This window comes from Sus scrofa, chromosome 6 (genome assembly GCF_054392235.1).
Source record: "Sus scrofa isolate SSC_HxYL_T2T_F1_AM1 chromosome 6, Sscrofa_HxYL_maternal_Yorkshire_Landrace_v2.0, whole genome shotgun sequence".
In the NCBI taxonomy this organism is placed as follows: domain Eukaryota; kingdom Metazoa; phylum Chordata; class Mammalia; order Artiodactyla; family Suidae; genus Sus; species Sus scrofa.
In genome coordinates this window covers 69357348-69380654 of record NC_139388.1, presented here as the reverse complement: position 1 = coordinate 69380654, position 23307 = coordinate 69357348, and the positions used below count along the sequence as shown (strand labels likewise).

General features: G+C 61.5%; 2 protein-coding genes across 11 annotated transcripts in view; one reads left to right on the top strand and one right to left on the bottom strand.

Annotated features, from left to right (window-relative positions):
- The window catches only part of PRDM16 (PR/SET domain 16), a 307527-nt gene that overhangs the window by 150735 nt on the left and 133485 nt on the right, over positions 1-23307 (bottom strand). For 4 of the 10 annotated variants that reach the window (XM_021095209.2, XM_084962608.1, XM_084962606.1 and 1 more), the window contains exon 3: positions 2701-2751. In XM_021095209.2, coding sequence (XP_020950868.2) covers positions 2701-2751 — 51 coding nt within the window. Of the gene's footprint in view, positions 1-2700; positions 2752-7518; positions 8440-23307 lie in introns of those variants that run through there. The other 6 variants (XM_084962610.1, XM_084962615.1, XM_084962613.1 and 3 more) reach the window with 5 other exon arrangements.
- Positions 13372-21920, top strand: LOC110261082 (uncharacterized). The gene is made up of 2 exons (XM_021095210.2): positions 13372-17519; positions 18768-21920. Exons 1-2 carry the CDS (start codon positions 17421-17423, stop codon positions 19632-19634), a joined length of 966 nt encoding a protein of 321 aa, XP_020950869.1. The 5' UTR covers positions 13372-17420; the 3' UTR covers positions 19635-21920.

The following is a 23307-nucleotide window of genomic DNA, read 5'->3' as shown; positions in this document are numbered from 1 at the left end:
CTGAGCGAAGCCAGGGGTTGAACCCACATCCTCAGGGATTGAGCCCACATCCTCATGGTTCCCGGTCGGATTCGTTTCCACTGCACCACAACGGGAACTCCGACACAAAGTCTTCAACCACAGGGCTGCGCATTACCAAGGAATTCACCAGATTAGTCCTTCAAAAGGGTCTCTTTTAGCTTATGTGTTTCCGGGCTGCAGGTGACACACCTTTTAGTGACCTGCGACCTTCTACTGGGGAGAAGGTCAAGGGAGCCCTGCATTGCCTGTCCTGGCCCCGATTCGGGACCCTGGCTGCCTTTGAACTTCTGTCTCTCAGCCCCTCCCTCCCTGCCTGCCTGGGGCGGTGACCACATGGATCCAGATACCAGGTTTAAGCTCCATCACCCACCAGCGGAGCAGGGGGCCCACCCACCGCACTTGACACACGTCCAGGGATTCAGCAGCCGACGGAATGCCTCGGGGTGTGGGGACGGGGCTGGTGGGGGCGGCGGAGCCATGGAGCCGAGCCTGCCAGGCCCTGGGGCCCAGACCAGCTCAGAGACAGACCTCGGCCCAGGCGCCTCCGGCTCTGGGGCCTGGCGCTGCCTCCCTGGTGCTCGGGTGGCTGTGGGGTCCCATCTGGTTCTGTGGGCACCCCTCTGATGGCCCTACTGGGGACTCAGGTTGAAGGGACCCTGTGGCAACCTGGGCAGTTGTGAGCGGGTCCCTGGCCGGGTGGCAATGCACCCACCCCCTGAGGAGCTCAGAAGGTGTCTGGACTACGGTCGCCCAGGCCCGATGGCCCTGTCCCTTGTAAAGGAGGAAGGAGGAGCCAGGCAGGAGACGCCCTGCTGCAGGGCACGGGGGCCGCACTGGTCAAAAGCATCACTCGCCTCCACACACCCTTTACGTTAGACCTGGCCGTTTGGCCTTCTGCCTTGACCCCTGACCCCAGGCTGGGCCACCTCTGCCCCCCACCTGGTGTCAGCCCGCCATCCTCAGCTTCCTGGTGGGAAAGGCAGCGACGCCATGTTCTCTCCAGAAGTTAAGGGACAAGTTGGCTGCAGCTCCTTTTGGTGGGGTGAGCACACTCGGTTCTCTGCAATGTGGGCAACCCTCGAAGCTGCTCCAGCCACGTCACCCCTGGAGAAGACGCGTGCTCCCAGAGGAAGGAAGGGGAAGGGCGCTGGAGGATTTGGTGAGGAGCCATCCCACGCCTGCCACGGAGCCAGGGCTCGGGCCCAGGGCAGTGGGACGGGCAGGGGACACTGACCCAGCTCGGCCCAGACAAGACGGTCCCACTGGGCCAGAGGTCCCCCTTCGCGAGCGCACCACGAGGTCAGGCAGCGTCCCCCTTGCACGGTTTGGGGCTCACCCTGGCCAGAGGACCCCCAGCCCTTACAGAGAGGCCTCCCCCGCTCCCCACGGCAGTTCTCCCAGACGCCCCTGCTCTAACCAGCCAGCAAGGTGCAGGGGAAAAGTCAGAGTTTGGCAGAACCGACCCACAGCTCTTTCTGTGTCCAAACCTAAAAAGGAACTTTTACCATGACGAGAACACACGCTCAGGCTTTGGCTTCCACCCCCCAGGGGAGGGGACAGCTCCCCGTGAGCACGGCTCTGGGATCCCTGTACCCATGCATTGCCCCAGCCGCCCACACAGGCTTCCCAACGCTGTCTGGGTACCAGGAGAAGACAGACTCGCTCCGATCAGCCTGGGCGGTGTTTGAAGCTAGGAGAGAGAGAACGCTGCCTCTCCCCCTTTTTAATGTCTTTTTAGGGCGGCACCCTCGACCCTAAAAAGTTCCCAGGCTAGGGGTCGAATCAGAGCTGCAGCTGCTGGCCTACCCCAGAGCCACGGCAACGCGGGATCCAAGTCACGTCTGCGACCTACACCACAGCTCACAGCAACGCCGGATCCTTAACCCACTGAGCAAGGCCAGGGATCGAACCTGAGAGCTCGTATACTAGTCAGGTTCATTACCACTGAGCCACAACGGGAACTCCGAGAATGCTCTCGTAATGCTCCCAGGAGACCCGAAATACCACAACAGTAACTGTGCGTGTATCTGTGTGCACATGTGTGTGGGGGGTGTGCACATGTACACGCATGGCCTGGATGGCCCAGTTTCTGCGAATGTCGAGGTCCAGGCTTTGGAGGCAACGTCCGAGTCCCACCCCCGCTGCCCGTGCCACGTGCGGCGTGCACACCCAGGAACACAGCTGCCGTGTGCCTGCTTTCCTCTCGGGCTGTGTGTCTTTTTCTGAGCCTGGCCCGCTCTCCGGGTCTCTGGAGCTCGTGCCTGCCAACCGGCTGTGACCCAGCCCTAGGGGACTATGGCCAGGCTGACCCTTTTCCTTTCCCTCCTGATTTGCTTATTTAACGCCGGGCCTGAGCCTCTTTGGAGGCTGAACACAGCAAAAGGCTGTGTTGAATCTGCAGTCAATTGGGCTCTCTTCTCTCTCTGTTCTTTTCGCGGGAGCACCCAGTGAAGACGGTTAGATAACACAAGCTGCGTTTATTTATCTCCACGTGTCTGCCTGGCCTGGAGCACAGCAGTGCGGGGCTCGCCTCCACTCTCCAGAAGCAGGAGGTTCCGCGAGGACAACGAGCATCCGTCCGAACCCCTGGGGAGTCACCATCCTGCACCCGCGCTCTCAGGGAGGATGCCCCACCCAGCACACCGGCGACAGGGGTGAAGGAGCAGAACTGTCTCCTACCTTTTGGATGCAGCCCTCCTGGGACGCCACCTCCGTGTCGGTCAGCATGTGCTGCAAAACAATTTGGAGAAGGGTGGTTAGTTTCTGCCACTGCGCCGTTCTCAAGCCGCGATGGGTTACGTTGCGGGGGCAGAGCGAGCGTCCCCTGAAATAATAAGGGTGAGGCCGGGTAACTTCTCCATCATAAGGAAGCCCACCCTCTGCTAAGAACCGCATCCTCTGTTCCCACGGCGTCACCCCGCTGGTTGCATAGGGACGTCACTTCCCTCGGCGGGATCGGGGCGGGGGGGAGGGGGCAGCTGGTCCTTGCAGGGACCGAACTCCCCGTGGAGCTCAGCCTGGTCCTATAGTGACCGGGTATAGGCTTGCACGTACTATCTGGGGGGGTTCGGGGGGACACAGAAATGTCTGGGTGGCTAAGGGACACAACCCCCATCCCCTCTGTGTCCTGCCAGCAACACAGTGGCCTCTGCTGGGAGACAACTTGGCCCCTCGGTGGGCAGCCGGCTGGGTGGGCTGGAAGGGGCACCGCCCGGCCTGCCTGGGGCTTACAGTCCAGCTGGGGACTCGGCCACTCTAGGCCCCAAGGAGAGCCACTACAGAGGAGGCCAGGGTGGAGGGCAGAGGCCTGGCCATTGCTGAGGGACCCGGCCGGGCAGGGGGATCTGACACCTACCATCCCTCTGCTTTCTCTGTCCGGCAAATCAGAGGTGGCACCATTTCTAGCCGGCCCTTTAGCCCAGACTCCTGGGAAGGGGGCGTTTCTCTGCGGTTTTTGGAGGGAGCTTTTCCAAGGAAATCAGGCCCAGGCAGAGAGGCAGCAGCACCAGCGTCCCGGACACGCCCTGGGGTGAGCCCCTCCCCCAGCAGTGGGTGGTGGCAGCGCCAGCCAGGAAGTCCTGCCCGCCCCTCTGCCCTTGGACACAGGCTTGGGACAGTGAGGATAGAAAGTGCCAGCCATTCTGGAGCTTTCTTCCACCCGACAGCTTCGACTTGGAGCCGTCCTTGGCTCGGCGAGAAGGGCTGTAGCATTTTGCCTGGCTGGCGTCTCCTCTTAAAACCACTGACTTCCACTCCGGAGGGGTGGCGTTTCAGCGACGGGTCCCAGGGTGCTTTCTAAGCTAAGCAAACTGACAAATCAGTTGTATAAATGGGATTTTCCCTCCTGGACCACAAGTACCCTGCTCAGACAGGTCCATAAATTCTAATGTCATTTCCATAAGAACAGACACCAAGATGGAAACTAATATTTGAAAAATAAAAAGAGAACTGGTGTCCAGTCCAGGGGTTTTATTTCTCCTCCTCTTAAAACGACACGATTGCCTTTCCACATTACAAGCGTGGGGCAGAGTGCCCGCCGGTGCCCACGCAGGCCAGGTCAGGGCACCGGGGCTGCTGCGCTCCGAAACGCTGGCGGATTTGCCCGGGCTCAGCTGTAATAATAATAAGTCATATTTTAAAATGTTGAGAATTCTAACCAATTGGGGATTTTATGTTTCTGTTAATAGATTCTGAAATTGTGGTTTGGAATGCAGCTAGGAGTGAACGCATAGCATGTGGCAGCGAGACAAATGACAGAGACGCCAGAAAGGTCTCCCCAGCGAGGCCAGTGGAGGGCTGGGCCACTAGGCAGTCTCTCCTGCTGGGCCCAGGCTGGACAGGCCCTGGGGGACGAACTAGCCTCAGCCACCGGGGCTGAGCCCTGCGTTGCTGACCGTTTTATCTGCCTGTGTTTTGTGCCCCAATCCAGAGCCGAGAGGGAGGCCAGGGGAGGGGCGAGGAGCCGACCCCGTGGCTCCCAGGAAAGCCTGTGGAGTCCGGGAAGGCGCCGGGCTCCCTGAGGAGGAAGACGGGCCACAGTCGCGGTGCAGGCTGCCTGGACTTGCGCCCCAGACACGGTCACCCAGCAGGACAGAGACTTCCGTCAGCATCACGGCCAAAGTCGTGATGGGCCCGTGGGTGGGACCCGAGGCCTGTGGTCCACTAACCTGCCCCCCCCCCACGAAGGGCTGGCTTGAACCAGAGGGAGAAAAACCTTGTGCTCATTTTTCCAAGGCGCGCAGCCTCCAGGGCCCGGGAAAAAACCACGGAAGGGGGCGCACGCCCCAGAGCAACACCTTCCTGGGTCCTGTGCCCTCGTGAGAGACAACGGAGGCCCCCACCCAATGTCCACCTTGCAGGACCCAGAGCCTCAGACCCTGCAGACGCCACTTCCGATCATCCTGCTGCTGTGACTGTCCCCAGGGAAGGGGCTTCAGGGACACGGCCACAGAGACACAGAGACCACGAAGCCCCGGTGGGAGTGTTGACCAACCCCCAGGCGACTGTCGGAGGAGGATGACACGCTGGCCTTCTCAGCGGGGCCCAGATGATCCCACGCCCACGCGGCCGCACCAGTGGTAACGAGCCGCACTCCCGCTTGACTCTGGGCGGCGGGAGAGGCCACCTTTGGGGAACAAAGGAGCTGTCGGGGCTGGACCTGCCCGCGGCTCTGGCCGTGGGGCTTCTGGGCTTGTGCTCTGTGCAGGCCTCCCCAGACCCCGGGCCACCTTGACCCGACGGGGCTCCCGGGAGGAAGGGCGGTGGGCTGGCATGTCTCTGTTAGCGTTTACTGTTCGAGGGTCACAATGTGAGTCAAAGGCCGGGCTGACACTGTGCTGGGCCTTCCCAGCCCGGCCAGCATTGCCGTGGCAGGGGCCTCGCCTCTGGGCACCTCGTCTCCCCGCAGCTATCCTGGCCGCACGCTGCAGGGGCTCCTCTGCTGGGGGAGGGGGTTCATGGCCTCGGTCTGCCCAGCGCCCAGCTTCCTCACCCCCTTGGTGCTGGTCATCTCTCCACCAAGGGCCAGTCTGGGAGGCCTGTTGGCACCATGTCCCCACTTCAAGCCATCTGGTCTCCAAGGCCTCCGTGCCCGGCCCCATGGGAGCCGCCCTGCCCGCAGCCACTCTGCTGGGGCTCACGCCACGCCTGCCGGGTTCCGGTGGCCCGTCTTCACTGTGACGTTGGTGGCTCGACTGTCCTCTCTTCCGCTCCTGCTGAGCCCGGTCAGGGGGTGGCGGCAGGTGTGATGACCACACGTTCTGAGGTTTGCAGGTGGGGCATGTGGTCTTACAGGCACTGGGAGTTTCCCAGGGTGACTACCCCGTGGGCACTTCTGGGTGTCGGAGGTCCTTCAGGCCAGAGGTGGCCTCCCAGCAGCTGCACTGCCGCTCAGGCTGCAGACCAGGATGGCAGCCCCTCTCTCTGAGGAGGAACAGGCCGCGTCCCTGCAGTGGGGAGCCTGGCGGGTGGCCCTTCTTGCATCCTGGTTCCCACAAGCTCCCTGACCCGAGTCGGGGGCACTCACAGGGACCACTGCTAACTCGTCCAGAAACCCTCGGCCCAAAACCAGCAGGAGAAACTTCCGAAGGAGAGCCTGGCCAGTGGCCGCTCTCCGCTGTGCTCTGAAGCCTGGGCACGCCCCGAGCACCTCAAGGCCTTTCTGCACGTCTTCGCTGGCCCTTCAGCCTCCTCTGTCCGGGCCCAGCCGCATCCAGAGGCCTCAGGCTGCAGGTGTCCGGGACCACTGTTCTTCATCAGAGGCTACGAGGCGGCCTGATGGGATGGAGCAGCTGGGAAACCCAGCGGTCAGGCTGCGTCAAGGCCCTTCTCTCCCTCCGGGCTCGGGGACGGCTTCTACCTGCCTGGGAGCTTGCGCGCAGATGCGGGGGAGAGGCAGGCGTTCGAACCACCCTGTCCCTAAAGGTCAAGGTCAAGATGCCGGCACAACACACAGTGCAAGAGAGACGATGGGACAGACCGCAGGCCTCAGCACAGGGCGGGGGCGGGAGGGACCAGGCAGAGGAGGGTCTCTCACTGCTCCTCCCCTCGGCCCCGGGGGCTGCTCTGAAGCACAGCGGGGACCACAGAGGGGCAGGATGGAGCCCCACCCGTCGCAAGATGCAGGGAGAGGTGGGGCGTTCAGCGTTGCCTGGCCAACACCCCTTCCGAGGAAGCCTGACCCTCCGCCAGGGGCTCCGAAGAGAGAAGCACCCTCCTGGGGGTGGGTCTGCGTCGTTTCAGGACGTGGTCCTGGCAGCCCCGTCTCTGCCCACCCCCCCCCCCATGCAACAGCCCACCTTGGCAGGTGTGCCTGCCATCACCCCGTCTCTTCCCCCACCGCTGACCTCGGGAGAACCCCCGCTCCGCGCGCCTTTCCTGGAGCCCCTGCCCGGCCTTCTTCCCACCAAGGCCGCTGCTTTGCTGAAAAACCTCTTTATGTCGCTCGCTGGGCCCTCGGCAGCCCCGCCGCTGGCCAGCCGGCTGTTGGCAGCGGCTGTCTCTGCTCTCAGGCCCGTCTCCGCACCGGGCAGAAGTATTAGGTGTGTTTTGATTAAGTGGTTTAGCCAAAAAAGCTTTGACCTGGAGCATTTGCTTCTCTCGTGGGTCTCGGTGCCAGGATGGAGCCAAGCGGGGTTGCTCAAAACATCTTTTCTTTCGACTCTTAAAATAAATCCCCTCTGTTCTCTGAAAAGTCAGCCCAGAGGAGGACATGGACATCCATACGCTCACAGCTCTGGGGCTCTGGCGTGTCCCCCGCGGGCCTCGGCTTTCTGGTTGGTGTCACAAACGGATCCCAGAAGGGTTCTCGCCCTTCAAAATAAGCTGTTAGCAAAGCACATGAAAACACCCACAAGAGGGAACCCAGATGGAGCCCCGACCGCACGGCTTCCCAAGCCAGAGGCAAGAGGGTGAAGCCCCCTCAGCTCCGGCCTGGGGTCCGAGAGGCCACCAAACACTCCCGCTAACTGGCCCCTGACTCGGCCTCTGCGCACCGACCTCTCTCTAGCCTGTTCCTCGCTGTCACTGCCGAAGCCGCCTTTTCTGCCCAAAGCTGATTCCAAGGCCCCAGCCCTCAAAGAAACCTCCAGAGGTGGGGTCACAGGCTTCCTTGGGGGTCGCGGCTGTCTGTGCCGGTCGAGGCCATCTGCTGACCCCTGGGAGACGGGGGGACACTCTCTCTGAGGCTGGTGACCCCTCTCAGTCTTTGGACTCCAGGCCGCCTGCCCTCTGCAGAGGGTTTAGTCCCAGCTCCATGGGGCCCCAACTGGGCCCAACGACCTGCCGATCAGAATTCAGCAGACGCCCGGTTCCAAGTGGGTCTTAACCTCTGCAAAGAACGTCCAGAGCCGCACGCGTGCTTCCTCCCTTCTGGGAGGACGGACTTTTTAAAGAAAGCTTCTCTCGCCGCGTGTTCTGACCTGATCAAAAGTCCTCCCGTGACGGCCGCTTCCCCTGGTGTAAACGCCACAGTGACGTGCTGATGGGCCGGGCAGCAGGCAGTCTGAGGATCTCACGGTGGGGGTGCCATCCGGGCCCCTTGAAGGCGGGCCCCCTTCCTTCTCGCTGGAGCCCCATCGGGGCCAGAGCGCTCCTTATCCCAGCTTGACGACAGGACACGCAGGCTCTGGAGCTGGGCAAAGGTCAAAGGGCTGCCGGCGGTGGAGGCCGCGCCAGGCCCCGGCCTCCTGATGCTGGAGGAACAGGCCTGTTGGGTGGTGCCTCCGGGGGAAAGAGGCCGCACGCCGACCCTTCTGACCGGAACTCGCACCTGAACCCTGGCCAGACCCTCCCCGGAGGGCCCCCGCCCCGCTGGTCCTGGCCGCGGGCTGGGTGGTGTCCCCTGGCAGCTCTGACAGGAACCGAGAAAGGCAGCTGATCGCCCACTCGGGCTCCCGGAGCAAAGGCCCCACCGGTGTTGACACAAACTCTTGAGCTCTCAACTGGGAGCGGGTAATATTTATTTATTTTTTGCATTTAAAAAAAACCCCTCAGCTCGGCGGTGTTTGCGCTGCAGAAATGATTTTTTTGAAAGGCGCCTTGGACACTGTTTTTAGCTTTTATGCCTAAACAGATACTCCTCAGTTCTTTCAAGTGAGATTTTACCCCGTGAATGGAGAGTCTCTTTACTCCTAAGAGAAATATTTACACAGGCAAGTACGGCACGAAGAAGGGCCCAGGCTCCTTCCGAGGGCCCAGCCGCCGCGCACTGAGGTCTCTGCCCGCTGCTTACATTCCCAGCCCGAGCTCTCCGCCCGCCCCGAAGGCATGTCCCAGCGCCCCCCGCCCCCATTTGGGACCCGAAGTCGGGGCACTGGGAGGCCCCCCCCCCCCGGGTCCCCAGGGAGGAGCCAGCTCTGTCTGGCTGACAGTCCAAACCTTTCCTGTTGGCCAACAAAAGACCCAGACCCCGTGCAGGTGCTATCTAGATGTGCCCCCCTTCTCCCAGATGTTCCCCTGATGCTGTGAGCGGGGGCCTGTCCGCGAGCGGGGGCTGCCATGTCTCTTGGCCTCCGTGCAGGGTCAGGGCCTGTTCAGCGTGAGCGGGCAGGTGGCTGTTCCTGGCCAGGGCGGCCTCGCACAGACCCAGCTCTCTGCGCTCGGGCTGCCGGCTGTCAGCCGTGCCGAGAACACGCTGTCCGCTGGCTGCTCTCGGCCCCGGGCACGCGCCCCTCGGCTGACACCCCGCCTGGCCGGCCGGGGCTGCTGGGCATCCGTCCGTCCTTGGCCTCTGCGGAATGGGGGACTGGGGGAGCGAATGAGCCCCGCCTCCAGCGCCCCCTCCCCGGTGTACAGGTCAGTCTGTCCCAGGTGTCCTTCTGAGCCTCCTTCCAGAGCAGCCATGGAGCTGCCCTTTGGTCTGCCCTCCCACGGAGGGTACCCTGGACACGTTTTTTTTTGTTTTTTGTTTTTTTTTTTTAAATCTCAAAAGAGCAGGGATTCCAGGATCAGCTGGTCTGGGGAAGAGCCCATGGCTCCAGCCCACCAGCTCCTCCAGCGTGGACGTGAGCCACAGAGACCACCCTCCCTCACCGCCCCCTGACGCCTGTGGAGAACCACGGAGCTTCTGGGAGCCAGATTCTGGCAGCAGGGGTCGGGGTGCAGGGGAACAGAGGAGGGGCGGGGGCTGTGGCCGGTGGGCACATGCCAGGGCAGTGGAGCTAGCCCAGAAGATGGGGAGAGGCCGTCAGCAGTGGCGAGGCTGTACAGGCCCCACCATGGGCACGCTCAGATGCAGGCGGGGCTTTGGTTTGCCTCTGTGGGCAAGAATGGATGCAGGTGCCAGCAAGGTGTCTGGACGGGGGCCGGCGGGTGTGGGGGGGGCTGCAGGATGGGGCAGGGCAGGCTCCCTCAAATAAGCCCTGGTCCCTAAGTGGCTACAGTCTGCTCTGTCCACCCACACGTTGGCATGCCCTGGGGGGGCGCCAGGGGCCAGAGGTCAAGTGGCTGGGCCCCGGTTCCCCACCATCAGCAGAGGGCCGGGCACCACACTAGGTTCCCCTGAGGCCTTAAACACAGACTAAGCCTCTGAGGAAGAGCTGTTGTCCCCATCTTCACAGACGAGAAAGACCTCAGAGAGGCAGCATAAGCTTCCCACAGGGGCGCAGCCGGCACAAGGGGGGACACAGGCGTCAGGTGGTGGCTGCCGGTCCTGTGGGGATTGACGTGAGTGGGGCCTGCGGGCAGGGCTGTGCAGCCACTTCACCAAGGAATGACTGAAGGCAGCCAGCCCCGGGTGGACCTGCCTGGCCCCTGATCCCGTCACCCAGGCACCTGCCGGAGCAGGGTTCCCACGGCAGCCGTGCTTGGTGCTGACAGAGCCCAGAGAAATAAGGGCAAAGCCCCAGCCCCAGCCCCCTTCCAACCTGCAAGCCACCTTGTTGCTGTTTTTGGCTGTGCCCATGGCACAGGAAAGTTCCTGGGGCAGGGACCGAACCAAGCCACAGCAGTGACACCACCAGATCCTTGACCTGCTCAGCCGCCAGGGAACTCCACAAAGCCACCTTGTTAACAGCTCAGCGCCTTAGCGGACCTCACAGCAAACGCACACCCAGCAGATGGCAAGTCCCTGGTCCTTGACCCAGAATTGCAGGCCCTCAGAGAGGTCCGGCCTCTCACTCCTGCCAGCTCCTGACCCAAGCAGCACCCCTGTCCAGGCCCCCCCAAGGGCTGGGCCACAGGCCTCCTCCACCAGCCCTCAGTGTGCCCTTGCCTTGTCATCTGCGTTGGGCAGCACCCCCCATCCAGGGCCCCCAGGGCTGGGACCCAGGCCTCCTCTGCCAGCCCTCAGTGTGACCTTGCCTTGTCGTCTGCGTTGGACGCCAGGGGGACGTGAGCAGAGCTGGGGCAGGGCCTGGGCTGACACCTTCCCTGGGGCTGCAGGTGTCGGGGGAAGGGTGGTGGTTTGCAAGGAGCCCTCTCTGCCTGGACCACCCCAAATCTGTCTCCTTCAAGAGAGACGAGACTGCAGGTCGCCCCCAGCTCGGGACTCTGACCTCTGCTGAGCGATCCCAACCAAGGCTCGAATCCTCCCCCAGGCCTGAGACGGTCTCTGCAGACACTGGGCGGCTGCGGGGCTCCGGGCCCACCCTGGATGCAGCTTGGCCCTTTCTGTCACCGTTTCCTTCCTTTCTTTCTCCCTCCCTCCCTCCCATTCTTTCTTTTTCTTTATTTTCTTTCTTTTTTTCTGTCTTTCTTCACTTTTTTTAGGGCCGCACCTGCGACACATGGAGGTTCCCAGGCTGGGGGTCTAATCGGAGCGACACCTGCCAGCCGACACCACAGCCACAGCAACGCAGGATCCAAGCCACGTATGCAACCCACACCATAGCTCACAGCACCGCCAGATCCCCACCCACTGAACGAGGCCACGGATCAAACCCACATCCCCACAGATCGCAGTCAGGTTTGTGAACTGCTGAGCCATGAAGGGAACTCCGTCTGTCACCACTTTCTGAAGGGGGTAGCCTGGGTCTGGCCCTGACCCCACCTCGGAGGCCCTGCCCTCTTGTCCTGGCTCCAGCGGGAACTCCTACCCAGGGGTGCCATGTCCAGCTGAGCTCCAGGCACAGGACAACATGCTCGTGGCCTGGGTCATTGAGAGAGCACTGGAGGGGGTGCCCACCAGGCAGAGACTGGCAGGAAGAGGCTGCTGGGTCCACGCACGTCAGCAGCCTTGGCGCTGGCTCCCGAGAGTCTCCTCTGCCAGCTGTGAGCTGTGGGCTGAGCTCAGCTGGGTCTCCACAGGCCCTTGTCCTGAGACCCTGTCCCCAGAGGGCACTCACATCAGTCACAAGAGCAGGTCAAGTGTGGCACCAACCGATGGCTCGTGACAAGCGGTCACTCTGCTTAGAAAGGGTACCGCTGGTGCGTCTGGAGGCCTCGCGAGAGCCAAGCGGCTCAGCGAACTGGCCACGCTCCCTGGAGAGCAGGAGAAAGGTGTGCAGAGCTCTGGGCTCCTGAATCTGATGCCTGTGCTTCCTGCAGAGGTCTGGGTTCCGGAGGAGGTGGCCAGGACCTGGGAGCAGTGTGTGAGCTGGGGTGGGGGGTGGGGGCTCAGGCCCTGCAGAAGGGTCCCCGGGGCAGGGGGGCCGGGCCGTCCCGGGGGAGGCAGGCACCTGGGGATGCGAGTGAGACTCCAGTGGCCTTGCCCGTGGCCCCCAGCTCCTCGCCCTGGTTTCTCTGGGGCTTTTCCTGCTGCAGGTGGAAGGAACACGCTCATTGCAAAGCTCTCCCAACCTTTCTGGCCAGTCTGCCCTCTCCTCCTGGACCAGCAGCTCCAAAGGCAGAGCTGGGTCTGAGCGGAAAACCAGCAACAGACCCCAGACGGCATCTATGAGAAGGAAGCGGTCAGTGAATGGGAGAAGCGTCCCCGGAGGGCTTACTGAGCAGCTGTCCTGGCCACTCTTCCTGGTGCCCGGCCCTGAATAGGGGGGGAGGGCAGCCCCCTTCAGCGTGGCCTGGGTCATCCAGGCAGAGGGTGGCCGGGCCCCGTGCCCAGGGCAATTCTCTGATCTTGGGGGCTGGTGGCTACTCTGTCCAACCTAGGAGATGACCTGGGGCCTCTAGCTATGCCCAGAGGGGGGCTGGAGATCAACAGAGTCCATGTCCTTGGGGCCACGTGGCCTGGTGGAGGGCAGCTCTTCCTCCGTAACCCTGGCACTGAAAAGCCAGGGGACGTGACCCCGGAGGAGAAAATCCACTCAACAGTCACAGCCACCCTGGGCACGTTCCCAGATCACTCCTGGAATCGACTCACCTCCAGGGCTCCAGACAAGCTAACAGCAAATGCTGCAAGTCCACCAGCCTATGGGAGCCTTCGAGAACGCTTCAAGAAGCTGAGGCTCCAGGCTCAGCCAATTCAAAAGCAGGGTACCTGGCAGGTACATGTCCCCACTCTCCAGCAGCCACTTGGGGCTGGAGGGAGGATGGCCTTCACATATGCTGGCTGGATTTTTTAGAATGTTCTCTCATGTTCTGAAAACCCAGTGTCCACGTGCAGCTGATCCTTCTGTGGCCCTAGGAGCTCGCTCATCCCCGGAGAGTGTCAGCCGTGTACGGGACCTGCCTCCTCTGCTTCCCTGCCGGGCTCCCTCCCCGTTCTCTGAAGCCAACGCTAGGCTCTGCCACCACAAGCCAGAGGTGGCTCTGCTCACTGACATCTGGGACCACTGTGGGCCGTACACAGACCTCGCCCGGACCCCAGATGACGGCCCCTCCGAGAAGCCACCTCAGGGACCCCGCTGCAGCGCGGGTGCCTCTGCTCCCTGGCGTCTCGCGCGGGGGACAATTGCAGGTCAGTTATTGGTTCTATGGGCGCATTTGTCTTTTATTCTCAATCCTTTTCCGTTACAGGAAAACCTGCATATTGACAGAATCGTACTAACGCACTTCAACTGGACCCCATCCATCAAGAATCCGTTTGTTAAGACGACCCCTGATAATCCTAAGTGAACACGGGGCGTCGCACATCTCCAGCGATGGCTGCGTGACGGATGCCGGGGTGAGGACGCGAGACCCGAGGTGGGGGAGGCGGGGGGGTGCGAGCCTGGGCTGAGGCTGACACGCGACCCCGCCCCATCTCCCGGGGGCAGGGGTGGCCTTTAATAACCTTCAGGCGGGAGGGTCAGAGAGCCTCGCCCCACCTGTCAACACGGAGCTGAGTTTTAATTCCGTGAACAACGTCAGGCAGCGCTTTCCAGGGACAGAGAAGGGACACCATGTGAAAAGGCAGCCACCAGCAGCCACCGTGCCTGTGGGACAATGACCTGGGGACAGAAGGTCTTTCCCAGGTCAAATTCTGGCCTCATCTAACCCCCCCTTTAATTACTCCACATGGTCTCTCTGCAGATATTTGAGGACCCTCTCACTTTTCGGATCCACAAACCCACACAGCTGGTGAAGCCAGAGGTACGCGGTTGTGACTCCTGATTGCAGCAACGGAGCTGCGACGGTGACATCGGCGAACCCGGCGCCCTGCGGAGGACCGGCGTGAGCGTGACGGTCTCCAGGAGTCCCCATTTGCCCGCAGAGCTCAGAGAGGCTGAGAGGCTCCTCCTGCGTCACACAGCTGGGAGGTGGCCGAGCGGGGGGGCCAGGGGGCTGTGTTTGGGAACGGGTGGGGGGCCGTGGGGAGGCGGGAGAGAGAGACGATGAAAGGGAGCTGTGCTTTCTTTCTCTCCCACAAAGAATGTTTCCGATCGGCCGCGAGGAGCCGGCGCAGAGCCCGGGTGCTGGGGCTGGGTCACAGCTGCCGCGCTGACTCGGGACCACCGTGCGTGGGGGCGCTGGGAGGCAGGGCGCCGCCAAACAAGACCGCACACTTTCCTAATGGGACCCAATTACAGCAACAGCTGTGCCGAGGAATTCCGCGCTGATCCGCTGTGGAAAATGCGCAGCCTTTGGAATCTCGCAGCATCCAGGCAACTGGCCGGGCAGCCAGGGGCCCCCAGGGCCTGGGCGTGCTGGGGGCAGGGGGTGGGCAGCCGGGTGAGCCAGCACAGCTAGGCCAGCCCACCCACCCCCACTCCACCTCGGATTTCCGAGCACACCCCGTGGGTCCCGCTCCTGCACCTCCAGCTCAGGGCCCGGCACCCTGACCATGAGGGAACGGGGGAGGGTCCCAGAAGCCAGCCCGCCTGCAGCTCAGGCCACCGCCCCGAGGGATGCTTCTCGGGGCTGCCCGGCTAAAGTGGGGCATTGGCAGGACCTCCTCTCCCACCCCCGGGCCTCCGCAGGGTGGGAGGGGCCCCAGGGCTGTACAGGGAGCCCTTGGTACCCGTGGCCCCGCAACCCAGCCTCATGCGCCTTGGCAGTTGGCACGATGCTGTCCGTGGCAACCCCCGTGACAAGGGGTGTGGGGTGCAGGCTGCTTCCAAGAACCCAGCGAGGCTGCTGCTGAGGAGGGAACCTCTCGTTTTGGGACCTGCCCCGAGGCTCAGATGCCACCCCATCCCCGGGGCGGGGGCAGACTGGGAGGGAGGAGGGCAGGAGGGGTACCAGGTCACAGCAAGGAGGGGGGTCGCAGGGCAAACCCAGCCCCTGGCCTGTGAGCTAAGAGGACCCTTATGTGTTTCAGGGGTTATGAAAGTAAAGAATATGCCACAGGGATCGCCAGTGGCCCCCCAGACCGGCCACGTTGCCTGCCTGGTCCTCTGCAGAGCTGTGTGCGTCCGCCTCCCCCTCCCCCACCCGGCTCAGGCGTCCCCAGAATGGAGGCAGGCAGTCTCGGGTCCTCAAAGAGGCGGCACAGGCTGGAGCAGGCTCTGTGGGCACGGAGGCTGTGCAGAGACAGCACCCCGAGCCTGAGCATCTCTGCTTAGTGGCCAAGAGACCCCGGCCAGGGAGCTGGTTCCCAAGAACACCTGATCCGGAACAGCTGCGGCGCCGCCCAGCCCCCGCCCCGCATTCTCAGCTGCAGCCTCCTGCCAGGAAGAGACGGTGTGAAATTGGGAGCAGGTTGAAACCACTCTGTTCCTGGCCTTTCTTTCTTTTCGTTTCTGTTTGTTTGCCAACAAGAAGTGCTCCCTCTGAGCCGTCACGAAGGAAACCTCCAAACACCCTTTGGAGGTCCTACCTGCAGCCCCTCGACCTCCCCGGATGTCTGGCCTCCCCCCGGGGAGGGGAGCCCTTCCCGGGAGCAGGTCTGGTGGCTGAGGGCCCGGCTCACTGGGGTTCTGGCCTGGGGCGCCGAGGAATGTGTGGGTGGGTGTCATAGCCTCAGGATGCTGGGGCATCCTGAAGGCCAGTCCCATGCTGCCCTCGCCACTGTTTTGGAGAGCCACCCGGATGGATGGTCGGCGGGGGGGGAGTCCTGTCTCTTGAGACCCTCAGCTCAGGAGCCTGAGTGAGTCCTCTGCTGAATTCACTATGTGATGACTCAGGGATCCCCACCAGCTGCAGGCGATGTGAGTGTCTCTCCTCGGGCCACAGCGACCCCCACCCCCACCCCCAGGGTACAGAGAAGGCGAAAGCCCACGAAAACCAGACACCACAGCACCCGCTGACCTCTGCACGGAGCGTGAGGCTAGTCTGCACCCCCCTTTCTAACTAACACATCACAGGCCCCGTGAGGTCAAGTCAGCCCCCCCAGCCCGGTCTGAGAACTGAAGTCTGGACCCCCCGCTCTCCGGGGCCTGCACCCAGCAGCCAAAGCCTCAGGACACGTGCACAGCCCTGCCTGCCTCCCTCCCTCCTCAGTCCTGCTGGTTTTCCTGCAACTTTCCTGCCAGAAGTAGGAAGGGGCAGCTGGAACCCAGTCCACAGACCCTGCGGGGGTGCGGGGGGAGCCCCAGCCCATCACCCGCGGGACCTGCAGGAGCCGTCGCAGGCTTGGGCCACAGGCAGGAGGTGACGCTGATGCTCGCTGGCCGTGCAGCGTGCCTGTCAGTTTAACATGACAAGGTCACCATCTGCCTGCGGGATAGACTCAGAAAAGTGACCCGATTCGTGCGGGAGGCAGAGAGGACACTGGGAGCGTGTGTGTCCCCAGGGCTGTCTGGGGGCCCCGCGGGCTGCGTGCCACCAGGGAACACTGTCCGGGCAGCCCGTGCCTGGGAGACCGTGGCCCTGGGCAAATGTGGACCGCCTCCTCAGAGGCGTTCTTGGACCCGGTAGGATTCTTAAAATTCTATTCTTGGAGTCGGGAGATTTTGTTCGGCAGCATAATTTATTTGCTTTTTCCAAAGATTGAGAGGAGAGCTGAGGTCTGCCAGGCTGTGAACCACACAAGGTCTGTGGGAGCACAGCCTGTGGGGGTGCGGCCAGCAGAGCCTGGACCCGGAGAGAGCGGGGGACAGAGAGAAAACTGGGGGAGAGAAAGAGACACAGACAGAGACAGAAATAGAGACAGAGAGAGATTGGGGGAGACAGAGAGAGGAGGGAGACAGAAGGAGGAGGAGAGACAGAGGGAGGGCCCGTGGTCTCGGGAGACCCACCTGGCAGAGGCCCTGGGAGCGGGGATACACCGTGGGTGGATGGGGCTCAGGGACAGAGCACGGGGTCCGACGCAGAAACCAGGGCCCCACCCGACCCCTTCCTGTCTGAGACACTCCCACGCCTCCCTCGCCGCGCCCGCAGTTTTGGTTGTTTTGTTTGTGTGGTCGAATGGTCTTGACCACGGCACATGCGTGAACCGAACAGACTCCTCTGGGTGGGGCTGACCCCGTTTGCAGAGCCACCAGCAGGTGGAAGCAGAAAACCTCTGGCCACCTCCCTCCCCCAGCCCCGCACCCGAGGCGCGTCATTTACGGAAGCAGACAATTTGCAGCCACCTCTGTGTTGATTCACTTTGCCTCCCTGGAGACCCTGGGCTTCTCCAGGCTTCAGTGGCCGGGAGAGGCCCCCGGCCTCGGACAGACCCTCTCTGGAGGCTCTTCGAGGAGGGCGGCCCCGGCGGGCAGATGGAATGGGTAAGGCCAGCAGACGGGGTGGCCTCCTGGCCGGGACTCTCTCTCGACTGGTTCTCCTCCAACGTTAAGAGGTGTTACTTGGACGGAACGGTAAGACTTGGGACGCAGCAAAGGCCACTTCTCGAGACAGGACTGGACGAGGCGTGAGCCTGGCCGGCTGGGCACCTGTGGGGGCTGAGACAGGAGGGGGCGGCGAGCTCCCCTGTCCTCCCCAAGCCCCATGCGGGGAGCCCCTGGGCTCAGCTTTTCTCGATCTTTGCGTGTGACCCGGCCAGGTCCCGCAGCTGGGCCCGGAGCCCCAGTCCCTGGGCCCCGATCTCCTCTGGCGTCGGCGGTGAGCGCGAGCGGCGGTCCTATCCCCGCGCACCGGGCTGTCGCCGTCTGTGCCCGAGCACCTCCACTCAGCAGCTCATGCCTGAGAGACGCCACAATCTTTTTACCCAATTTTCCAGCTGAGTTGCCTGAGGCCTGCGAAGGTCAAAGAGCTTGCCCGGGGTCACTGCGTAACACAGCTAAGCCTCTGGCCTCAGGACAAGGATGCGGGACTCCGGTTCCTGTTCCTAATCGCTTAACCAAAGGCTCTTTCATAAATAATCGAAATAGCAGGGCTTCGTTTTTCGTTCGAGGATGGACTCCCCAAGCCGCCACCGGGGCTGTGGTCGGCATGCACTGCCAAGCCCTCGCGGGGCGGAGGGGGCATGAGCAGAGGGGGACGAGGCATCCGTGAAGGCATCAATTTGTACCAGCCACCCCAAGGCCTGGAAAGAGGGTTGGATGGTGGGTCCACGCGGCGGGGCTGATTAGTCATGACCGACAGTTATGAGCCTATTATGAAACGTATGAATTCCCTCTTTGATGCCGCGAGCCTATGCTTAAAGTGCTTTATTAACTAACGTTAACCAATCCAATTAGCAAAAGACACTGTATCTGTGTAATGAGTCATTTGAGGCTTTGTTCTGTGCTGGCCCTAAAGAGGCAAGGCGTTGGACGTTGATTAGCCCAATGCTGCGCAAGGACGAGGGGTGTCGGGCTCGGCCCGAAGCATCCTCCGTCCCTGGGGTCCGTGAGGGCGCCCGGCCCGTCCACGGGCGGTGGGGGCTGACGTGCGCGGCCTTTCAGCGTCTCCAGTTGCTTCCTCTTGCATCCAAGCTCCCCTCTGCCATCGGCCTGGCCTTCCCATCAGGAAGGGGGAATATTTATTTTTATTATAAATGCAGAGGCCAATCCGTAAGGAACCTTGTCATTAAACACTCTGAGCCCAGTTCTGCAGAAAAGCTCCAAATCCAACTTTGAGGATCGATTGCACATTCTTTGTTTTTGCTTTTTTTTTCTAATCAGAAGCCAAGAGGAACAACTGCGGGGAGAGATGGGTTCGGGCGGCCTCGGCAGGCCGCTCCCCTGTTGACGTCTCCGAGCGAGCAGTCCCGTTTCAGAGATGCAGAGACGGCGGCGGCGGCGGCGGCAATGGGGCCAGACATTCCAGATGAGAGCGGCCGGCTGCAGGCTGCGGGTGCGCACGGTGCACGGGACTCAGAGCCAGGCTCACGTCCCCACCCGTCTGAAGATCCGGTTGCCCAGGGCGGACCAAGAGGGTCTCGCGCTGGGGGTGACCGTGCTGCATGTGCCCGGGCCCTTCCGTGCTCCCCGTGGAAGCCCCAAACTTTATTAGTGTGTAAAAGCACAGCACACTCTGTGACTCTGAGTAACCTTCCTGCTAAGCTCCGATCTGTGTTTAGTTATGAGGGCTCCCGAAAACGTGTAACCAGCCATCCCTGGGAGAGCTCCCCGCCGACCACCCTCGAGTTCTGGACGGGGAAGAAGTTGGCCTTCCTGGCACCTGGGCCACCTGAAGGCGGGAGCTGGTGTTTCGCCAAAGTGTCCTCGAACCCGCCCGCCTGCCCAGCACCGCCCACGCCCCACAGGCCGGTCCCCCTGAAGGAAGCCACAGCACGGGTCCAGGCGGGCAGTGCCTGCACCCCTGGGGCACAGATGCAGGCAAAGCACTGCACCCATTCCATTTGTCCCTCCAGAGGCAAAGACGGCCCTGCAGCGCCCGGCGCCCGTGCGTGTGGGCCCGTGGCCGCCTCTGCGGCATCCGCACGTCTGGGGCACCAGGAGCTCTGTCCGCAGATGCCACACTCCTGGGGGCGGAGCTGGGCTTCCGCTTGCAGCCCAGATGTTTGGGCAGCGAACAGACCTCCCTGACTTCATTCCAGGGCCCGTCTGAGATGGCTTTTGGCTCTGTCAGGGGCGATTCTCAGGCTTCTCTTTTTTTTCCCATTCCATCTTAGAAGAAAGTTAGAAGGCTTTAGGTCTCACAGGCTCCTCTCTTTTCTGGTCATGCTTGCTCTTCTTCTCAACTGCGAGCTCTCGTGTGTGTGCACACACGCGCGCATGCACACACACAGGCATGCCCGTTACAGCAGGTGGGGGAAGAGGCCGCCGGGGCCACGGAAGGCCGGGCAGACGAGGAGACCTGGGTGCAAACACTGCAGAAACCTCTTCAAAATATTTGGGTTTGTCCAAATCCTAAACCGCCGTTACCAGGCACTTTTCCCGCTAGTGTTTGAGCCCGCGGGTATTTTAAAGGAAATGAAATCCGTGTGTTTCTGATTTATTTATACTTAACTCATCAAAATGCTGTTTTAAAGAGCTATTTTGTGTCCAAAATGCCCTTTATGCCTTTTTTCCCTTCCAAAGTAAAAGCCTCCTTTTGCCAAGTTTGTGTGACCTTAAACACTCACATTTTCATGGTTCTTTCAAAAATCAGACTCGTCAAGTCCAAACAGACCCGAACCGAAACCTGCCCCCGCCACGTCCCCCTCCCTGGGGAACCAGCGCCAGGTGGGAAGGCAACGCCCCTTGGTCCCTGGCTTTTAGCCCTGTGGCTCTGACCCCAGCGGCAGTCCCCGCACCCCATTCACTGGAGCCCCCCGGGCTACGTCCAATGAGAAATCAGCAAATTTGCCACAGACACGGACCCAGGTCCAGGGTTTTACCGGCCCCTCCAGAGCTCTCGCTGGACCAGCTCAGGGTCACCGCGGGGTGCGGCCCCACCTGCCCCGAGGATAAGGCACCGTCCACCCTGGTCCACCAACTCCTTTGCCTCAGTGTCCCCGAGCGCACGATCCCGATGCAGGTTTATGCCACTTCAGACCCGGAAAACCTTTTCCCTCCACAAAGAGAAGAAAAGGCGGTGGCCACGGCCCCGAGCATGTGCACGAGGCGGGGTGCAGAGCCCCTCGGCAGGCCGGGTCACCTGGGGAGCGACAAGCCTCCAGGGGGATAAACAAATGCAGTCGCGGCAACACTGTCGCCTGACCGCTCACAGGGGGCTCAGTGATAGGCTTTGGGGTGTGATATTTATTTCTGGCCGATTTCATGCAATGGACTTCAATTATGAATTTGATTGCTTTTTTGCACATGATATAAAATCCTTTATCCTCGTGGCATTTAATTGTGTTTCCCTGGCAGACTTGGTATTCATCATGGCCCTGCTGTCCCCAGCCCCAAAGATAAACCATCCAAGGGGCAATAAATGTCCACTCTGATTATTGATGCTTTCAGGGAAATTGATTATCTATTTGAGGGGCAGAGCAGGCTGATGGATTACTGCCTCCTTCCCTCGCACAAGAGCTTCTCTGAAAGACAAATCTCTTGATTGGTGCAATGGATTTTCTATTATATTTAAAATTTTCCAAAGTGACACCTTTTATCTTCATCTTTGGAAATGGAGGAACAGCTTCTGATGGGGCTGAGAATCCCCTGTCACCCACTCGCTCAAAGCATTTAGAGCTGAGAAAAGCCATGAGATAGAAACTCAGAGCGTGAAGTGGGGGTGGGGGTGGGGGGGCCTTATTCTGGAAGTACATCCGATGTCCCGCGGCCGAGCGCAGCTGCCCATGTGACGTCCCCACCACGTCTCCGGTTTACTGAGAAGTTCGTTCTCAGCATCGGGACATTAAGGCGTGGCCCGAATATTCAAATGCATGGAGTTTTTCTTTTCTTTTTTTCTCTTTTTCCTGCGTCCCACGAGAAGAACAGCAAGCTCTGGATAAGTTTAATTTGATCCAAAGGGAAAAAATCCAAGCGATTTCGTGATGGATTTAACACCACAAACGTCAACGGCCAGACTGGCTCTCTCGCTTTTGTCACGATTGTTCGAAAGCGTAGCGTGTGGCGTTTGAGCACCTGTGCGGGGTGCTGCCCTCCTGGGCCCGGATGGAGCCCAGACAAGAGATGAACTTCGGCTCATCAGCGTCGCTTCTATTAGTCAGAGATAACAGGTGTTATAAACGTGAGAAACATTTGCTTCCACAAAAATCAATAGCGTCTCCGTAGTCAGCCCTGTGATTAGCTGTACCCTGGTTACGATTAGCCCAGGCTGTGTTCAGTTCGCGTGATAATCCCCTAACCGCAGAAAGGGGCCTTGATTTTGGCAGCGGCAGAGGCAGGAAGGGTCATTTTGGTTTCATCCGGGCACATGGCAGATGCAGGCGGGTGTTGTTGCGGCCCTGCTCGCTCTGGGTCCTAGAGCTGTGGCTTCTGTGGCTGATTTGAACGGCCCTCGGGTTCCCTCCGTGAAAGCAGCAGCCCCGGGCTATGACCCCGGGTGGGCAAGCTGCCGTGTTCTCCAGTTCCCTTTGGATGCTAAATGCCCAAGCTTCGGGGTTTGGAAACTGTCAGCTGGGGTGTCATGGGCAGGTGTGGTCAGAGGCACAGAACCTCTGTAGCCACAGCACTGGGGACCGGAGCTCTGCTTCTGGTTCCCGACCCCAGCCCCACACTGGAAATATCCAGAAGCTTTGTAAAATGCCGATGCCTGGACCCACCCCTGCTCTCGTGGATGCCATGGCGTGGACCAGGAGGGCCCAGGCATCGTCATTTGTAAACTCTCCCAGGGACCTTGCCCTGTAGGGGGCTGGGGGGCAAGCCTGCTCCACGGGTATCTGGAGTGTCCCACCTCCTGAGCCCGTGGAGAAAGGGGGGACGGTGGACGACAGGCGGAGAGCCCCCAGCCTCATGGTGGAGGGAAGCAGAGGGGCCTTCCCAGGAAAAGGAGGCACCCCTGCCCTGGGCCTGCATGGAGCCTTGGGGCCGCAGGTGGGGGGCCGCCCACCCCCTGCAGGCCTGGCCTCTGTGGCCCCGGCTCATCCACCCAGGCTGCTTGCTTTGTGGGGGAGGGGCCTCCTGAGCTCAAGGTCCTGGACCTGCCGCCGAGGCACCTGCCACCACCCTCCTTCCCTTCGGCTCCAGCTGCAGGTCCGCAGGCTCTGTCGGGGAACAGTGGGCTCTCTGGGGTCCGGAGCAGACCCAGGGTCCGCAGAACAGAAGAGCCATGAGCCACGGTCACCCCCTCCCGGCCAGGCTTCCCAGCGCAGGCTTCCCCACCAGCCAGCTAGGAGAGACGCTCCCAGGTCCTGAGCCGAGGGAGGGGAGGCGAAGTCCCCGGGAAGGACACACGTGTGCATGGCTGCGTGTACGTGTGTGCGCGTGGGGGGAGGCCTGTGCTATGCCTGTGAGCACGCAAGTCCCGTGGGCCCAGGCTCTGGCCAGCTCGGGCAGAGTGGGAAGGGGCCGGATGCAGAAGGCCCAGCCTGCCTCTGCTCCTTGGGAACAGCGCCGTGCGCTTTGTATATCCGAGGCCAGGCGTTTCCATGATTGATGGCGCGGGCAGTCACTCTTTATTTTTGCTGAAGAAAATACAGTGCTTACAGACGGGGTCCACTCGGGACAAAGGGTTCCTACAACGACGCGGGCCCAGGCATTCTTCCCTTATTTGCACAAAGACAACGCGTGCAGGCAGCTCTTCACATCTTGCTGAAAAAGTCCCACATACATTATGCGGTGTGATTACCCCCTTGCATGGCGAGGCAGC